General features: G+C 34.4%; 2 protein-coding genes across 2 annotated transcripts in view; one reads left to right on the forward strand and one right to left on the reverse strand.

Moving 5' to 3' along the window:
• LOC131849342 (nephrin) overlaps positions 1–20,875 on the reverse strand; it is a 328,927-nt gene that overhangs the window by 98,195 nt on the left and 209,857 nt on the right. The window contains exon 8 of the mRNA XM_059199397.1: positions 593–746. Within this exon, the coding sequence (XP_059055380.1) occupies positions 593–746 (154 nt within the window). The remainder of the gene's footprint in view (positions 1–592; positions 747–20,875) is intronic.
• The window catches only part of LOC131849327 (spherulin-2A-like), a 254,387-nt gene continuing 242,161 nt past the window's right edge, over positions 8,650–20,875 (forward strand). Inside the window, exon 1 of the mRNA XM_059199370.1 lies at positions 8,650–8,739. The gene's annotated coding sequence lies outside the window, so the exon portion shown is untranslated. The remainder of the gene's footprint in view (positions 8,740–20,875) is intronic.

A 20,875-nucleotide genomic window follows, 5' to 3' on the forward strand; every position in this document is an offset into this window, starting at 1 on the left:
TTATGTATGTATTTAGAAAAAAATGTATTTTTAGTGTTTGTATCAGTTGTCTAGTACCCATAACACAAGCATGCTTAGTTTGGGTCTAGATGGTGCTGTGTGAGACGTCTGGAGATATTATTGTTGTAATGAAATAGTGAATAAAAATATAATAGTTTGAATGTAAAATGTACGAGAGTTATTTGAACCAATTAAATTTTGAAAGACCGCCTTTTGTACCTACATACTATGTATATAATGTTTTGCAAGAGAGAGTAATATATAAAAATAATTTTACATATAAAAACTTACGTATTTATCTAGTAGAATATAAAAACCGATACGAGACCTATCATTCAATTATTTTAAATGGAAGTTAAAGACAGGCCAACGGGCAATCATTTTTATGAGATAAATAATATTCTGTACTGATGAACAAAGGTCATATATATAAGTTTTAGGTACGCTTGTAAATGAAACAAGATATCTAGCGGTAAATTATTAAAACTTGAAATTAAAGAACAAAATTTTATATTTTTTTTACACTAATGAACAAAGGTGTTTTAGGTACAGTCATTTTTGTCTCCTATGCTATAAAAACACATTTACTCACCTGTAAGCCATACGGATCTGTTCACCGTTCTTGTACCAGATGAGTTGGGCGGGTGGGTTTCCGCCTCGACTCCTGCAGACCAGCTCCAAGCTCTGTCCACGGCGGACTGTCTCGCCTTCCGCGTAACCTTCAATGTACGGAGCTCCAGGTGGGTCTGAAATGAAAAAGGAATAATCAAAATCGGTTGGTGACTACGCTGTCATAACTTATAAATAGTTTAAGGAAAAATCACTATTTTCGTTTGTGCTCAGTTTATTTCAAGGGGGTAATTTCACCCCCTTGAAATTGAGTGTAAAATTTTGGTCAAATATTAATAATTTTTAGTCTCAGTGGTCTAGCGGTTTAGAAACTCGCTTTATTTCCGGTTATTGCGGGTTAGATTCCTCGCTCGGTACAAACATTTGTAGGTATTCATGAGTATGTTTGATCTGGGCGTTTTCGAGGTATATTATGTTTATCTCGCTAGAAATTCTTGTGCTGAAAAACAGCGTTGCAGCGCTCCAGCCGCTGCAGCATTATGCTGAGCACGGACCTATTCAGTGGATGCTTCGACAGACATACACATACACACGTAATCTGTGTACTGTTATTTGTTTGTAATTGTTCGCACTATTCGTTATTCTATTTTTTGTTTATTTAATGTGTGTTCTAGTTTTCTACTGAACAAATATCATTTCATTTCATTTCAAATTTTCAGAATTTTTTTATATACACTGTTACTGGTCATGTCGACATATTCCCGTTAAGGGCATATATGTATGTAGTTTATATAATTTCTGACAGATTTCACTGTGAGACACCCTATCTAAATCTAACCGTTTTGGAGATATTTGAATTTAATTGTTTTTTTACAAAAAATCCCGAATTTCGGCTGTTAGCTTAGATATTTTAAAATGTATAAGTCTTATTGTTACTATTGTTTAATTCTGGATGTAAAATGAGATCTATCACCTTAATAATCAATATTATACGTAAAATGAATCAGTAAGTTGTAGGCGAACTTGTTATTGTTAGTCTGAAGCATAACATAAGCAGACTAACAATAACAAGTTAATACAAAACTTACTTTTTCTCACTCACACCAGTAACCCTGTATAGATATATAAGTACCATTTAGAATAGACATAGATAGCATTTAGAATAGACTTCTCCGATCGATCCCCCGTCCAATTCAAACGGGGATCGAAATTACGACGGCCTGAGCCGAGGTTCGAACCCCTAGCGGTGCCCTCAAAATAAAGTCGTATCCGTCAGGCGAGATTTGGTATTCCGCCGCTCCATAAGTCCTTCCGTGGGTTTGGAGCGCTATCTGCACTCACCCTCTATCGTTCAGTGAAGCTGTAAAGGCCAGCTGCGGCCAACAGCATTAGAGTAGTCCGAAAAAAATGACATAGATATAAGTTTTACCAATCAATCATGGTCATTCAGATGAACAAAACAAGATATAAAAGCTAGTATATATACTACTACTATATCAACGTAAACATAAATCTGTTAAGATTTAATTGATCTATTGGGTTTAATTTCCAAATTGGTTACAATACAACAACCTAATTTCAATAAGTTGATTTCGATTTTAATTAAACTTCGTCTATTAAAAGTTTTAAATCTGATATTGTACAAGATTCAGAAACGTACCTGCGTTTTAATCACTTTCCCAGGTGAGATAATAACTAAAAATTAAGCATCCAACCCAATAAAGAGATTCACAAGCTAAGAGCAAATACTAAAAAACATACTCTTGAAATTTTTTATCATTCAACTGTTTTAAAAGTTTCCACGAAATATTTTTATCTGAAAACATTAAAATGTGACTTCAATGTCCTTTATGTATTAGTAGTTGTGGTTTCAACAGCAAAAAAAAAATATTTTTAACGGCCTCGGTTGTTTAGCAGTGTCGCTGGTTCGATTCCTCGCACGGCACAAACATTTTGTGTATTAATGAATATGATTTTTTGTATCGGATTGGGTGTTTTCTAAGTATAATATTTATGGATTATAAATGTATGTATTTGTGTCAGTTATCTAGTACCCTTATCACAAGTTTTAGCTACCATATCTTGGGCCTAGATGGCGCTGTGTGAATTGTTCTGGGAGCTTCATCAAAATCCGTTCAGTAGTTTTTGCTTGAAAGAGTAACAAATATCTAACTATACATCTATCCATCCATACTGACAAACTGTCACGTTTTAATATTAGTAAGATAAAGATAATCTAATTGATGGTAATGGTGAAATGAGGGCGTAACTATAAAAAAAACAGGTAAGACAAAGGTTCACCAAGTAACCTTGCACAAAATCTATCTCGTACATTAAAAAATTTAAACATTTAAGTGTTTTAAAAGTAGCTTAGAAAATTCTTTTATCTGGAAACATTAAAAGTTAACCTCACTGTACAAACGAGCACAAAACTCAAATGAATCCTTCCAGTCCGCAGAAGAGGCTCGCTTTAAAAATAAAATAGGCGGTTTTAATTTTTTTTAAATTACAAACCCAATTTATTAGATCCGCCCCTCGTTCCGCTCAAAGGGAAAACTCATAAGAAATTTGCCCACAAAGAAAAACGCTAAACACTTTTCCACGCGACTGTGCACGAAGATTGCTTTTAGAGTTCATTAAGCCTAGGATTTTGACTATGATTATTGCTGCTGGTCCCGTATATAAAATATTAATGTTTCCTCTGTCGGTCGGCTTGTCAGGGATTCTCGGTGAAATTGTAATTTGGTTATTACTTGGACGTTGGAACTGGCATTTACAATAGCATATTCGTTTTTTTTCGGACTTTTTTTTTATTTTTTATTTATTTATTGATATGATGGTTGATAAAATTACATGTTGTCATTTTACAGAAAGTCATTAATAATAAAAAAACATCAAAAATCGTCAATTGAGTACAGGCATTTATCTATCAGAAGTAACTTCATTTTTTTGTAAAGCAACGCAAACTATTCAATAAATTAAGATCTTAAACTTATTATAAAGTATCACCGCTACTCTAATGCTGTTAGCAGCAGCTGGCCTTTACAGCCTCACCGGATGATAGGGGAAGATGGCGCTCCAAACCCGCGGAAGGACTTATGGAGCGGCTGAAGGCCAACTCCCGCCTGACGGATACGACTTTAGTCTGAGGGCACCACTAGGGGTTCGAACCTCGGCCCAGGCCGTCGTAATTTCGATCCCCATTTGAATTGGACGGGGTTCGATCGGAGGGGGGACGGGGGATCGATCGGAGGGGAGGATTTTGACTATGATTATTACTGCTGGTCCGTATATAAAATATTAATGTGTCCTTAGTTGGTCAGCTTGTCAGGGATTCTCGGTGAAATTGTAATTTGGTTATTACTTGGACGTCGGAACTGGCATTCACAATAGCATATTTGTTTTTTTTCAGACTACTCTAATGCTGTTAGCCGCAGCTGGCCTTTATAGCCTCACCGGAGGATAGGGGGCGAAGATGGCACTCAAAATATATTTTTCCATCTCTGATTTTTTTTTATCAGTTTACAGAATAGAATAGAAAATCATTTATTCAAATAAACTTAATTTAAGCACTTTTGAACAGTCATAACAATTTATTTTTTATCTACCATTCGTTCGGAAAGCTATCTCATCACAAGAAGAACGAGCAAGAAACTTGTGTGTTGCTCTTTTAAATAATCCTTGTAAGTTTACATTTACAAGTCGAAACGTGTGAATACAAACTACCAACCAGCACTAATTTTTTGGGTTAAATATAAAATGAAAACTTAATATTTTCAGAGAAAATTCAAGTTACTTAGTATTGAATTCAAATAGAGTTTGACTATATACAATACTGCCATTTCGTAGAACAATATATGGCCTAATAATTTTAGAAAGGGATAGAACTATAAAGTCAATCTGTATGTAGGTAGATTGATCAATAAATAGGCAAAATTGAATTGTGGCGATTCACCCGAGCGTAGGAGATTCCTTCGGTCGAATCGCTCAATAACTCATCACTAAGTAGATAGAATAATACCTAGATACTTTTTATAGTTTCAAGCTCTATGGATTTTATGTTTATTATCCATTTCGGGATATATGTTATGAGCCATTTTTATGTTTCTACACTTGTCCCACTGACCCGAAACGTATAATTTTACGATTATAGATTCTAACTCTATGGCAGTAGGGTTTAATTTTATTTTTATATTTATGCTCAGTTTTGGCGTTTATATTTTAGTATATATTCACGCTAGATTCCCAATGGAGTAAGTAGAGAGTATTGACATGCCCACTGGAATTGACGGCGTCAGAAGTCTAGTGGTTTAGTACGCTGCTTTTTGATAGTCACGTGTTCGATTCCTCACACGGTACAAACATCCTTATTCATGATTATGATTGTTTGTATTGGTCTGGGTGTTTTCTATGTATGTATCTAAATATTTATATCAGTTGTACCAATAACGGGAGCTCTGCTAGTGGGGATTTTGACTATGATTATTACTGCTGGTCCGTATATAAAATATTAATGTGTCCTTAGTTGGTCAGCTTGTCAGGGATTCTCGGTGAAATTGTAATTTGGTTATTACTTGGACGTCGGAACTGGGATTCACAATAGCATATTTGTTTTTTTTTCAGACTACTCTAATGCTGTTGAGCTGGCCGCCTCACCGGAGGATAGGGGGCGAAGATGGCACTCAAAATATATTTTTCCATCTCTGATTTTTTTTTTATCAGTTTACAGAATAGAATAGAAAATCATTTATTCAAATAAACTTAATTTAAGCACTTTTGAACAGTCATAACAATTTATTTTTTATCTACCATTCGTTCGGAAAGCTATCTCATCACAAGAAGAACGAGCAAGAAACTTGTGTGTTGCTCTTTTAAATAATCCTTGTAAGTTTACATTTACAAGTCGAAACGTGTGAATACAAACTACCAACCAGCACTAATTTTTTGGGTTAAATATAAAATGAAAACTTAATATTTTCAGACAAAATTCAAGTTGCTTAGTTTTGAATTCAAATAGAGTTTGACTATATACAATACTGCCATTTTGTAGAACTGGAGAAATGGCCTAATAATTTAAGAAAGGGATAGAACTATAAAGTCAATCTGTATATAGGTAGATTGATCAATAAATAGGCAAAATTGAATTGTGGCGATTCATCGAGCGTAGGAGATTCCTTCGGTCGAATCGCCCAATAACTCATCACTAAGTAGATAGAATAATACCTAGATACTTTTTATAGTTTTCCATAGATTTTATGTTTATTATCCATTTCGGGGTATATGTTATGAGCCATTTTTATGTTTCTACACTTGTCCCACTGACCCGAAACGTATAATTTTACGATTATAGATTCTAACTCTATGGCAGTAGGGTTTAATTTTATTTTTATATTTATCTCAGTTTTGGCGTTTATATTCTAGTATATATTCACGCTAGATTCTCAATGGAGTAAGTAGAGAGTATTGACAACTGGAATTGACGGCGTCGTTAGTGGTTTAGTTGTTTCAATAGTCACGTGTTCGATTCTCACACGGTACAAACATCCTTATTCATGATTATGATTGTTTGTATTGGTCTGGGTGTTTTCTATGTATGTATCTAAATATTTATATCAGTTGTACCAATAACGGGAGCTCTGCTTAGTGTGGGACTTTTTTTTTATGGATGATAATGGAATGGTGCACCCGCCTGCGCTAACGGTTTACGCTGGCGCGGCACCAGTGGAGGATGTTAAGATGAGCACGAGGTCAGGTCAGTTAGCCCATCGTTACAAATTCACCATAACTTTATGACGATGGTTTACAGGGGGAACCGCGTGGAGGTCCACCTGGTACATTGCTAGCAATGAGATCATCAGTCCACATTCCTAACAATCCCTTTTCCCCCCTTAGTTTGGGACTAGGTGACGCTGTGTTAATTTTTTTCATATTTAACTAACTATCAGCCACTCTATCTATCTACTAGTTCACTCTATCTATTGCATCATCATCTGCTTCTTCCTTATCCCATTTATTTGTGGTCGTCGTAATATGTTTTTCGCTTCCATTCATCCCTGTTCGCAGTCATCTCGTTATTTACTTCCTTTCTTACCTCTACACTCTATCTATTATATCTATCTCTTCTACACTCTATCTATTGCAAACAGTGTATTAAAATCCGTTAAGTTGTTTAAAAGATCTAAGCGAACAGATAGAGAAAACGACTTCATTTTCTACTATGTAAATAAATATATTTTCATTTCATTTCATTAAAGATGGTAAAAGGTTAACGGCTTACCTAACGGCAATGGTCAAAGGTAAGTAGCCTTTATATATATATCTATACATATAAATAAAATTGGAGTGTCTGTTTGTAATATTGAAATAACCGTTTTTTACTACATGCATTAGAATATAAATACGGTACATAGACCAAAATAATATTTTTTACAATTTTCGTCTGTCTGTCTGTTTGTTCCGGCTAATCTCTGAAATGGTTGGACTGATTTTGACGGGACTTTTTTGGCTGGTAGCTGATGTAATAAGGAGTAACTTAGGCTACTTTTATTTCAGAAACATAAAGTTAAATTCCACGCGGACGAAGTCGCGTGTACAGCTAGTACAATATATAATACAGAAAGCTAACACGGCTATTTCAGAACCGTTCGTAGGTACTGTGGTTGTCAAACTGTAACAGTACCACTCAAACCTTGACATTCCCGGAAACTTGTTTTTTTATATTTAACTTTGAGCGCGTATGACCGCAGACGGATATGTAATCTTTCCATACCCTATAATTTCTCTGCCATAACTCACCCTTTAATCGTAACATTACAATGCTTGCCGGCAGAAATAGGTGAGACTGAGGTACACAGCCAGACGACTTTGTACAAAGTGTAACTTTATATAGACGAAGTAATGGCATATAAAGAACAAAACAGGCAATGAATATGAAACTTCAGAACGGATGGTGAGGTAGTGACGTACAAACATATGCTACGTTATGTTGTAATTAAATACGCATTGTTGCTAGCGTATATTCGTCTGTCACTCACACCGTCGCATCACATTGAATTAAAATATTCTTATTCCTATAGGTCTACTAGCTGTGCTCGCGACTTCGTTTATGAAATAGACGACGAATGATGAATTTCCACACCAACTTTCAACCCTTAAATTTAGCCCCTTAAGGGTCAAATGTTACAAACTTTGAATGTCATATTTATTTATATTTAATCAACCGCCTAAAAAAACTGCCTATGAAAATTACGTTACATCCGTACAATTTTACATCTCCCCTTACAACCTCTTACAACCCGTTTTTCGCATTAAAAAGTAGCCTATGTCCTGTCTCAGGATCTAGACTATCTGTATACGAAATTTCATTTAAATCGGTTGAGTAATTTTACCGTGGAAGCGAGACAGACAGACAAACAGATTACATAAAGAGATGTTATACATATAGAAGGAATTTGTCCTTCTGTATATAGCCTAGATAACATACAACATATTTAAATGCTACAAAAATTATTAAATATAATTACTAGATGGATTTATATCATTTTGTTTAATTCCGCTACGATTAGTATATGTGAGACAAATATTCGGTGTGGAAACTTGACTACCGTTACGACCTTCTCTAATGGTGATCAAATTCCGACCGTTATTGAGTCTACACACATATTGCGACACGGGTTTCGCCTCTGAACGAGGCATCATCAGGCGTTGAATAGAGTTCGGATATAGCTTGGAAACCTAGTGCTAACTCTCCGGCTCGTAGTAATAGTCAAGTTTCCAGACCGAATATATGTGGCCTCACATATGCTAATTAAATATAGTAGCGGAATTAAACATAATAATATAATATCAAGTAGTGATATGGACTTCCGCAAAATAACACCTAATTCGATTATATTAAATATATCTATTGAATAATAATTGTTCAAAATCTACCCTGTACCATCGTAAGCACAGATTATTATATTAGAGTCCGTTAGTTTTCTGTTCCCGCGCGTTCCCTTCCCCTCCCTTACCTAGTACTGAACTGACCGTACAGCGGCCTTGACGCGCGCGCGCATTGTGTTGTGAATTAAAATAAATTAGAACTGTGTTAAACCTACTGTGAAACTGGAAAGCTAGCGAAGATATCTTCGAGACCCTGAAGCCCAAGAAATCCGCAGAACCATACAGGTACGTGACGGACGCTTCCACATATTTTCCCCTATATATATACATAGTACTTTCCCTAACAATAATAAAAAAAGGAATGCAATACAAGAGGTTCGAACGGAGGGCAACGCTAGGCGGTGAGGCCCAGAAAGGTTCGCTCTTTCGAAGAATGGAATACATTACGGTGTAATAGTCACTCGGCACGAACAAGTGTTAGGTTCGGTTGTAAAAACTTAAACCTGACCTAACACAGTTTTATTATAATTAAACCGTAAATCCTGGTGGTAAACTTTGAACACGACACTTTATATGTTTTGTCGGTATGTTCGGTTGCATTTGTGTGACTTAGGAAATACATTGTCGTGGATTTCAGACCTAAGATTTCAGAAGACGTGACTGGAGTGAAATGCTACTATGTACATATATATATACTAGGTTTTGTCCGCGGCTTCGCTCGCGTTAATTTATCCCCTTAGGGGTGGAATTTATCAAAATCTTTTCTTAGAGGATGCCTACGTCGTAGTAGCTTGATATATGCAAAGTCTCAGCCCGATCGGTTTAAAATTGACAAAGTTTCATACAAACTTTCATCCCTTATTTTATCCCCTTGGGGGTAGAATTAATCAAAATCCTTTCTTAGCGGATGCCTACATCACAACATCTACCTGCATGCCAAATTTCAGCCCGATCCGATCTATATCCGTCCGTATATACGTAACAATATATATAGCTGAAAATTGTACTAAAACATAATTTAAAAAATATAAAAGATCAGACAGCTTCAGCGACTTTGTTTTATACTATATAAAGATATTTTTAACGCAGTGTTTTCTATCACCGGGGGGTTAGTTAGATACAAATGCTAAAAAAAATTTTGTTGCCACCTAAATTATAACTCACGATCCTTGATCAGCAATTGGGTGTACCGAACAACAGCGTCAGAACGGTCCATTATATTTTTATAATATTATGTTTAATCGTCAACAAAATTAAGAGGAAATTTTTAATCTTTGAAATATTTTTCCTCATATTTTAATTTCTTTTGACAAATTTATACGTCTTTTGTCTCTTTTGTGAGCTAAATGAAATAATTTCTAATGAATCGGGAAAAATTGGAATGAAACTCCAAGCAGAGAACGGTCTTTGTAAGAGAGAATGTTAATTGGATCCTATCAATATCTATACATATAAATAAAATTGGAGTGTCTGTTTGTAATATTGAAATAACCGCTTTTTACTACGTGCATATGAATATAAACATGGTACATACAGTAAAAAACATTTTCTTCGATTTTTGTCTGTCTGTATCTCCGGGTAATCTCTGAAATGGCTGTGCCGATTTTGACGGGACTTTCTAGGCAGGTAGCTTATGTAATAAGGAGGCTAGGCTACTTTCATTTAAATCTTTTATATTAGAAAAATAAAGATAAATTCCACGCAGGCGAAGTAGCGGGAACAGCTAGTAAAAGATATAATGAAATGTTTTTATTTTTATCGGAATTCGTTTGGTCAATTCGCAGATGTTGGGTTCAAATCCGATTGCTGTAGATCGTCGTTTTTTTTAACTTCAGTGTACAAGTTTATACATGTACATAGACTGTTTTGATGTTGCTTTTTTTGCTGGAATTCTAAACAAAGTCTAACTGATATTGTCCTCGTTTTTGAAGTTGGTTAAAAATGAAATAGTAGTATGGGAATTATGTTTTTTAATATGTTAAATAAAAATAATAATAATAATCTCAAGACAATTCACACAGCGCCATCTAGACCCAAGTTAAGCTAGCTATAGCTTGTGCTATGGGTACTAGATAACTGATACAAATACATAGATGTTTTTCGTAAATACATACATATTATACATAGAATATACCCAGACCGATGCAAACCATCGTACTTATGAATACAAATTATTTCACCGTGCGAGGAATCGAACCCGCGACTATCAGAAGCAAAGCGGTGTGATAAACCGCAGTCGTCTAATTGAAAAAATAATTATTTTGTATAGATTGGCACATACAAAACAAATTAGCAATAATTCATTCATTCATAATTTAAGAGCTACGCTCTTGTCGGTGGAGCTCTTGCCACTTTCCGCGATCTTCCATCATGCTCTTTAATTCTTGATACGACACGACTCCCATTTTGTCCTCAATTTGTTTGATGTAGCTATTCCTTGGTCTTCCCCTCCCCCTCTTTCCTTCTATTTTCCCCTCAATAATAATTTTCATGAAATCATCGTGCCGTATCAAGTGTCCTAACATTTTTCCTCGTCTATTTTCTATTGTGTTCAATATCTGCCTTTTTTCTTTTACCCTGTGTAGTACTTCTTCGTTTCTTACCTTCGTTACTTCGTTTCTTACTAAAAAAATTAGCAATCAACATATATTATATTATGAAGAAATGTCCCGAGGTATAGCTATCCAGGGGTCTATTCACTATTTCGTTTGTTTTGAAACATGTCACGAAAAAGGGTCCACGTAAATGGACCTACGACATGATAGCACCCAATACTTCAGGATCTTTGTAGTAGAGGCCGCACGTTCCCTCTGCACCTGAACATTTTGCATTCACCATCTCAACTATCAGAGGTGGACTCTTTACAAAGTCGTTTTTGATAACAATAAAAAAAACCCTAACTTGTATAACATCTAATCTAAATATAGTTAACTCAAAGGTGACTGACTGACATAGTGATCTATCAACAGCCCAAACCACTGGACGGATCGGGCTGAAATTTGACATTCAGGTAGATGTTATGACGTAGGCATCCGCTAAGAAAGGATTTTGATTAATTCTACCCCCAAGGGGATAAAATAGGGGGTGAAAGTTTGTATGATACTTTGTCAATTTTAAACCGATCGGGCTGAGACTTTGCATGCATAAATTTACTATGACGTAGGCATCCTCTAAGAAAGGATTTTGATTAATTCTACCCCCAAGGGGATAAAATAGGGGGTGAAAGTTTGTATGATACTTTGTCAATTTTAAACCGATCGGGCTGAGACTTTGCATGCATAAAGCTACTATGACGTAGGCATCCCCTAAGAAAGAATTTTGACAAATTCCACCCCGAAGGGGGTAAATTAACGCGAGATTAATATTTATTCTATTCGAGAAAAACAGTCCTACTTATGAATATAAATGTTTGCACTATATGAGGAATCGAACCCGCGAATCGGAAATAAAGTAATGTGCTAAACCGCTAGACGGCCGATTATCGATTCGCTAATAATACGGTTGGAAAGGAGCAAATTATTTGAAATCGGGCTAGTACCAACATAGTCTCGACAATGTACCTTGTTAAGTCGACCTCCACGCGGCCTCCCTTGTAATCGTGATGATATAAGCATGAAGTCATGACGAAATAAAGACTAACTGACATGACTTTATGCTCATATTATATATACGTATTTCATCATGATCCATTAAACAAAATTGTTTAGCTATTTCATGATGATCTGAATGAGCGGTAGATTAAAAAAAAATGTGATGACTATTCAAAAGTGCTTCAATGTAAGTTTATTTGAATAAATGATTTTCTATTCTATTCTATTCTATTCTTTAATCTTGTATCTACATATTGAACACCTACATGTAGACCCGACCCGACTAATCGGGCCTCAAGTCGTATCCAATGTGGACCCTTTAACACAACAAAATATAATGTTTTTGTCATAAAAACGCTTCGCTATATTTCCTCAGCAAATTTGTAAGCCTCGTAAGGATGGGTTGTGTGTAAAATTATCGATAAATTTCTGATATTACTTTGATATGTATAAAAAGAGAGTAAGCTCAAATAGGAATTGATTGAGAAAGATCTAGACATACTGCGCCGATCTCAAATAATGAGATAAACACAAGGCAATGATTATATTGATATTTATCTTGTAAGAACATTACATCTATACATATATACATATAAATAAAATTGGAGTGTCTGTTTGTAATATTGAAATAATCGTTTTGTACTACATGCATATGAATATAAATACATACACCAAAATAACACGTTTTGCAATTTTAGCCTATCTGAAATGGCCGGACCGATTTTGACCAGACTTTTTTTTGGCAGATAGCTGATGTAATAAGGAGTAACTTAGACTACTTTTATTTTAGAAAAATAAAGTTAAATTCTACGCGGACGAAGTCGCGGGTGCAGCTAGTAATATATATAAACATATACCTACTTAGTAAGTTGATAAGAGAGAACTATGTGCCTGCAGACAAACCCGGAGTTTTGCAGTATAGTATTGTTAATAGTGTAAAAAGAGAGAAGCTGATAAGAGAGAACTATGTGCCTGCAGACAAACCCGGAGTTTTGCAGTATAGTATTGTTAATAGTGTAAAAATTTGAAAAATAAAGTTTTTTATCTATCTATCTATATCTTTATCTAATTAGGACATAGGCTAGGCGTGTTTTAGTAACTAAACGTCTCCCAGCGAGCAACGTTTTATTTAGATATATTTTTTATTGTTAGCTCGGTTACACGTGTCTCTTTAACCAAATGTGTATCTATATATAGTAAAAGCTAGAATGTCTGCATGTACGAGAAAGATATTAACATATTATTACCATGTTAACTATCTTGTAATTATTGTTATGTTATTCATTGTCGTTTTAACAAATACTTATTCTTTGTATTGATATATTTTTATTCCTAACTAGCTGTACTCGCGACTTCGTCTGCGTGGAATTTAACTTTATTTTTCTAAAATAAAGGTAGCCTAAGTTACTCCTTATTACATCAGCTACGTGCCAAAAGTAATCACATTAAAATCGGTCCAGCCATTTCAGAGATTAGCCGGAACAAACAGACAGACAGACAAAAATTGTAAAAAATGTTATTTTGGTGTATGTGCCGTACTTATATTCACATACATGTAGTAAAAAACGGTTATTTCAATATTACAAACAGACACTAAAATTTTATTTATATGTATAGATTGGAAACGTGGCCTCAATGGGCTAAAATCAAATTCAAATAACAAAATAATTTATTCATGTAGGACATTTTAGACGCTTATGAAAGTAATTTTTTTTACATTATATTTTTCCCCTACCGTCCAGTTCAGTAAATAGATCCAATTGAGAAGAACTGGTAAGAAATTAAATTGAATTACTTTTTTTTCAAGCACAGAACATAGAGTTACTTCGGATTGTTCGCGGGTTCGATTTCTCGCGATACAAACGTTTGTATTCATGAGTATGATTGTTCGTATCGGTCTGGGTGATTTCTATGTATATTACGTATGTACTTATAAACAAATATTTAAGTATATTATGTATCAGTTGTCTAGTACCCATTACACTAACTCTGCTTACCGGTAGGACTAGATGGCGCTGTGTTAATTGTCCAGGGTTATTTATATAGATAAATAGACAAATCAAAAATAAACTGTAAATTTAATACAAATATGTATTTGTGACATTAATTTCATCATGAAGATTCAGCTATTAATCGCTAATACTGAAAAAATATATAATTAAAAAAAAAACCCAAAATATAAGTACATAATTCATATATAATTAATCTAGCTGTGCCCTAGGTATTCCCTGCGTGAACTTTATATCTTATATGCTATTCTGATGTATAAGCTATATTATTGTAAAGTTTCATCAAAATCCGTTTAGTAATTTTTGCGTGAACGAGTAACAAACGTCCATACATACTCACAAACTTTCGCGTTAATATTAACTAGCTACTCGGCTTCGCTCGGGTGTACATGTATTATATATATATAAACCTTCGTCTAGAATCACTCTATCTATTTAAAAAAACCGCTTCAAAATCCGTTGCGTAGTTTTAAAGATTTAAGCATACATAGGGACAGACAGCGACAGCGACTTTGTTTTATACTATGTAATAATGATAAGGTAATAATTAACGAAGATTCTGTAAAGAGCTTCTTATGCTACGTTTACATTCAGCCGCTTCCCCTGCCACTCGCGCTGCCGGAAACATTGGCGGGCGACAACTGAGCGAGAGGGCTGAATGTAAAAACACGCTGCCACTCGCGCTGCCAGTCCTTTGACTCGCGCACGAAATACCGACAATCGAGGGAGCGCCGGTCAGCGCGAGTGGCAGCGCCAATGGCATGGGAAGTGTCTGCCCGTGTTTACACTCTCGCGCTGCTCACTTCCCTGCCACTCGGGCTGATTGTAAACTGGGCATAATTAAAAAAATAATAGCAGTTGTTTATAAAAATGTAAATATAACGGATTATATATATCGATACTTCTGTAACCGCACCTCACTACTCGTAAGCCGAGTATAGGGGCAAAGAAAACAATACTGTAATTATACAGGATGATGGAATTCGTCCTTATAATGAAACACGCTGTATATAATAGCAGCTAGAATTTCTGTGGGCTGAGTACCAAGTAATTAGCGATGAAATTGGTTTTGTTTGAGTCACCATAACTGGTTTACGGGTTATGGTATAAGTATGGTTAAGTAAATGAGAACATTTACTTAAACGTGTCAGTTATAGTGTAATATAGTCCAATTTTATTTATGTGTATAGTATATAGTATAGTATAGTATAGTATATAGTATAATGTATTCTTCTATACACATAAATAAAATTGGAGTGTCTGTTTGTGGGGACTGGTCTGTTCAGGTTGTGAACACTGATTAAATTTTTTGTTCTTTGCGATAGCATATGCTGGTGGTCACTCTATTCTCCCAAATTTGAATTTTAAAAACTATATTTATTATAAACATGTTCCACTATTATTTGAATAAAATACGAGCTGAGTTTCTTGTCAGTTCTTCTCATCTCGAAATCATTCCGAACTCAAGGTAGATTTGACATATCATAAGAGTCTGTAATTACCTACATGAATAAAGATATTTTGAATTTGAATTTGAATTGAAATAAGTATCAATTATTAATTTGAAAAGAATACGAGCTGAGTTTCTTGTCAGTTCTTCTCAGAAATCATTAACTCAAGGTAGATTTGACATATCATAAGAGTCTGTAATAGACCTACATGAATAAAGATATTTTGAATTTTGAATTTTTGAATTTTAATAGAAATAGAAATAATCTTTATTCAAACAAACTTAATATAAGCACTTTTGAATAGTCAAGTTTTTTTATTCTACCGCTCATTCGGAATGTAGACTCATTACAAGAAGAATGAGAAAGAAACTTGTGTTGCTCTTTTAAATAAATATTGATTTACTTATATTTAATTAACAACAAGGATGAGGCATGCGACAATCAACATAGAAATCGCTACACACTTAATATTGAAAGAACCGTTTTTTACTACATGCATATGAATACATACATACATACAGGGTACATACACCAAAATAACATTTTTTTATAATTTTTGTCTGTCTGTTTGTTCCGGTTAATCTCTGAAATGGCTGGACCGATTTTGACGGGACTTTTATTGGCAGGTAGCTGATGTAATAAGGAGTAACTTAGGCTACTTTTATTTTAGAAAATAAAGTTTAATTCCACGCGGACGATGTCGCGGGAACTGCTAGTTATATAATAATTTTCATCCCCTATTAATAATAAGATTTTGATTAATTCTACCCCCAGAGGAATAACCTTTGGGGGTAGAATTAATCAAAATCTTTTCTTAGCAGATGCCGACGTCATAACATCTACCTGCATGCCAAATTTCAGCCCGATCCGTCCAGTGGTTTCGGCTGTGCGTTGATAGATCACTATGTCAGCAACACACAGTCTTGCTCGATCTTCTGGTGATGAGACAGCTTTCCGAACGAGTGGTAGATAAAAAAAAATGTTATGACTATTCAATAGTGCTTAAATTAAGTTTATTTCAATAAACAATTTTCTATTCTATTCTATAGAAATATTTCATTGTATAGTGACAGACAAACACACAGTATCAATCGGAGTAGATAATTAATAATTCATGGGGCGAGTTCGCAGCCACCCAATGTCGTTTCAACAGTGTTTACTGAAGCTTTAAGCTTTTCCTCTGATATTCCGTTTAAAGGAAATTTCAGCTTTCTACCCTCTAACGTTGTATAAACTAGTATTTTATTGAATTTTTACTTCACGACTGCAACAGCAAATGGTATAATCAGAGGAGTCATGAAAAATAGAAAGTATATTATCTATACATATAAATAAAATTGGAGTGTCTGTTTGTAATATTGAAATAAACGTTTTTTACTACATGCATATGAATGTAAATACAGTATATACATCAACATAACGTTTTTTACAAGTTTTGTCTGTCTGTCTGTCTGTCTATTCTGTCTAATCTCTGAAAAGAGACTGGACTGATTGTGACGGAACTTTTATTGGCAGGTAGCTGATGTAACAAAGAGTAACTTAGGCTACTTTTATTTTAGAAAAAAAAATAAATTTCAAGCGGAGAAAGTCGCGCGTACAGCTAGTTATATAATAATAAGCTTATATAAAATAGAAAAAGTAAGTAAAGAGGAAAAGAAGGTATATAGAAATATAGAAATAATATTTATTCAAATAAACTCAATAGAAGCACTTTTGTATAGACATATTTTCTTATTAAGAGACAAAAAAAGAACGATTCTAAAATCGATTTTATCACATTCGTTACCATGTTAATCGATGTTTACATAATCGTTGGAGAATCGACTTTTTCAACAGATACATACGTTAGAAAATACTGTACGTGTCATGAAATTCGTGATGAATTGAGGCGTAGCGTAGTCCCGGGGCGCAAAAACAAACAGAATCACTCATTACACCGTCAGCACCCGGTCACACAGAGCAGGGACATGAATTATTAATTTTCCATTTAAACGTACTGTTTACATTGGACGTTACTATTGACTTTATAGCTCGTAGACCTATTTAATTGCACGACATTGCATAATTGCGTTTACATTTGGGCGATGATGTAAGTAGAAATTTCTGAATAGAATAGAAATCGTTTATACAAGCCGATCATCATCATTGTTGTCCCATTATTTGGGGTCGGCGCAGTATGTCATTCTCTTCCACTGCTCTCTATCGGTCGTCATATCTGAGCATACTCTTCTTTTATTCATATCATCTTTCACACAATCCATCCATCTTTTCTTAGGGCGTCCCCTCCATAAATATATTTACGTTAAAGATAGTGGTAGAATCAAAATATGACTATTCAAAAGTGATTGTAATGAGTTTATTTCAATAAAGATTATTTCTATTTCTATTTATATAAAAAAAACATCTATTCAAAAGAGCAACATACAAGTTTCTTGCTCATTCTTCTTGTGATGAATCTGCATTCCGAATGAGTGGTAGAATCAAAATATGACTATTCAAAAGTGCTTGTAATGAGTTTATTTGAATGAAGATTATTTCTATTTCTAACAATACAAGACACTGTAATAGTGATACCAAAAATAAAAAAACACAGTTACATTGGTCAGTCAACAAGATACAATACAATACGGATACAAAAAAAAACGGTGTTAGTGACGTAGTGTGTGTGCATAGCCCATACGCAAAAAGGCAGCACCTCAGTGTATTTTTTGCAGCATACAAGCATCAAACCACTGATTTTCAGGGACTGCCCAGAGACAATAACAGAAATATAGATATAACATAAAATATACAGAAAACTAGAAGACTCGGTCAAGCGTTGTTGTTTGCCAAGGTTCTTGAATAAAATAATATTGCGATTACAAATTGAGATATAAGATATCCTATCTTTTAATTTATGTAGATCAAATTGCACACACAAATCAAATTTGCAATCGGTACAGTAGTTTAGGAATCCATCGCGGACAAACAACGTGACTCGTAATTTTTATATATAAAGATTACCAATTGATATAATAAAATAAATATAAATGATAAAAGAAGAAAGAATAAGAAAAGAAATTAAACGTATTGGATAGTATGTCACCAGTATCAAGCAACCAAAAATTATTTAGGAAGTAATGAAACATACAGGAAGTAAGGCGATGTGGTAAACCGTTAGATCACCGAGGCCGTAATAATAATAATAAAGCTGAGTTAAAGAGACAACAACGATAATAATAATAATAATCCCAGGACAATTCACACAGCGATAGCTAAATCTTGTGTTATGGGCACTATATAACTGATACAAATACATAGATACGTTTTTTTCGTAAATACATACATATTATACGTAGAAAACACAGAGACCGACATAAACAATCATACTCATGAATACAAATATTTGTGCCGTGCGAGGAATCGAACCCGCGACCATCGGAAGTAAAGAGGTGTGCTAGACCAGCGAGGCCTTAATACAACTGAACTAGTAGAATTGATATTGCATTTCAATTTTTATTACCATTAAATGTATTTCACTTAGCTTTAACATAACTCTAAAACAACCCGGGTCATTACCGTACCAGCTTTTTACGGTAATGATGTGAAACACTTAACCTCACTCAGGGATGTCGAGCAATTACTCTTAAGATAAGGGATTCCGACAACATAACTGCTATAATTCGATGGTACACGTCAAGAATGGTTACGTTTTTATAGTATTTTTGGTCTGCATTACCATTTCGCGAGTTAGGTATCGAAGATTCGAAAATATATTGTTTTAAATGGAAAATATTCTCTATTGTAAGTATGTAATGTTAGACGAACAATGATTAGACTATTTGCTTTTTACAAAATTTGCTGTCACATATGATGATGGTCACTATAGTCTTCGAAATTTATTTTTTATTTTATTGGAAACATGTACAATCATATTTGAAAAGAATAATGCCGAGTTTCTTGTCAGTTCGTCTCATCTCGAAAGCATTCCGAACTGACGGTAGATTTGACATATCATAAGAGTCTGTAATAGACCTACATGAATAAAGATATTTTGAATTTGATTTGATTTGACAGTTTGTATCGACAGACCTTTTATCCACATTTTAAATATGCAGGCCACTTTTTAGAAATTCAGATTCAAATTAAAAAATCATTAATGTAATCATTTTAGCCGCTTATGAACGTCAATTTTGTTAAGTTAGCAACTCATTTCTTTTCGCAATATAAAGTCTGTCTCGGTAAAAATAAACATTTGATTTCTGTAATGATAGTCTATTTTATTCTCCCCAATAATATCTATTTCACAGTGTGGTACATCTTACTTCAATTGCAGCATCAAATAGTACATAATCTATGTATATAAATAAAATTGGAGTGTCTGTTTGTAATATTGAAATAACCGTTTTTTACTACATGCATTTGAATATAAATACATACACCAAAATAACACTTTTTACAATTTTTGCCTGTCTGTCTGTTTGCTGGTTAATGGCTGTCTGTTGGCTAATCTCTGAAATGGCTGGACCGATTTTGACGGGACTTTTATTGGTAGGTAGCTGATGTAATAAGAACTTAAGCTACTTTTATTTTAAAAAAATTCTTTTATTTTAGTAAAATAAAGTTAAATTCCAAGCGGACGAAATCGCGTGTAAACCTAGTATGAAGTATAATTCTACTTTATCAATTCGCTCTATATCGGTAACTCGGCATGTGGGAACGATCTAAATTGATGTAACTATTACGAAAATATCAACGACGCGGGTGACTTGTTACAATTACACCACGTGTTATGTGTGGAGGCGAAATTTTCATGGGTTATTGACCGTTGTATCTATAGATTCGTGGTGCTGAATTTAAAGAGTACATGATCGAGAAATGAGGAGATCCGCAGAAAAACCAGAGTGACCGACATAGCCCGTAGGATTGCGAAACTGAAGTGGCAATGGGCAGGGTACATAGCTCGATGGACAGATGTCACCTTGCTGGATGGAAGCATCTTTTGTAGTTTTGTGGACCACGTCACCGGATAACAATTTGTAATAGAAATGTAATGTCTTTCATGGCCTGAAACTATTTAACTCATATTTACTTAATTTTATATATATTTAAATTTGTTATTGTAAATTTTTATGATTACTTTTTATGATTACTTTGTCGAGATGTTGTTGGCGCAAGATGTTAGGAATAAAACTTAATATCTGTTTTGGAACAACTGGATATACCCTCTCTCGACGTCGCTAACTTTTTTGATCTCACAGATAATTTTGAAAAAAATATAATGTTGGGCCACGTGGATAAAGGCGTTATGAACAGAAGTCAAACAAAATATACAGTCGGCGGTCCATTTAGCACAGAGAGAGAGTATTGGGTGGAGGACCCTCAGTCTTGA

Source organism: Achroia grisella, unplaced genomic scaffold (genome assembly GCF_030625045.1).
Source record: "Achroia grisella isolate CSIRO2021 unplaced genomic scaffold, CSIRO_AGI_Agris_v1 utg1107, whole genome shotgun sequence".
Classification (NCBI taxonomy): Eukaryota; Metazoa; Arthropoda; class Insecta; order Lepidoptera; family Pyralidae; genus Achroia; species Achroia grisella.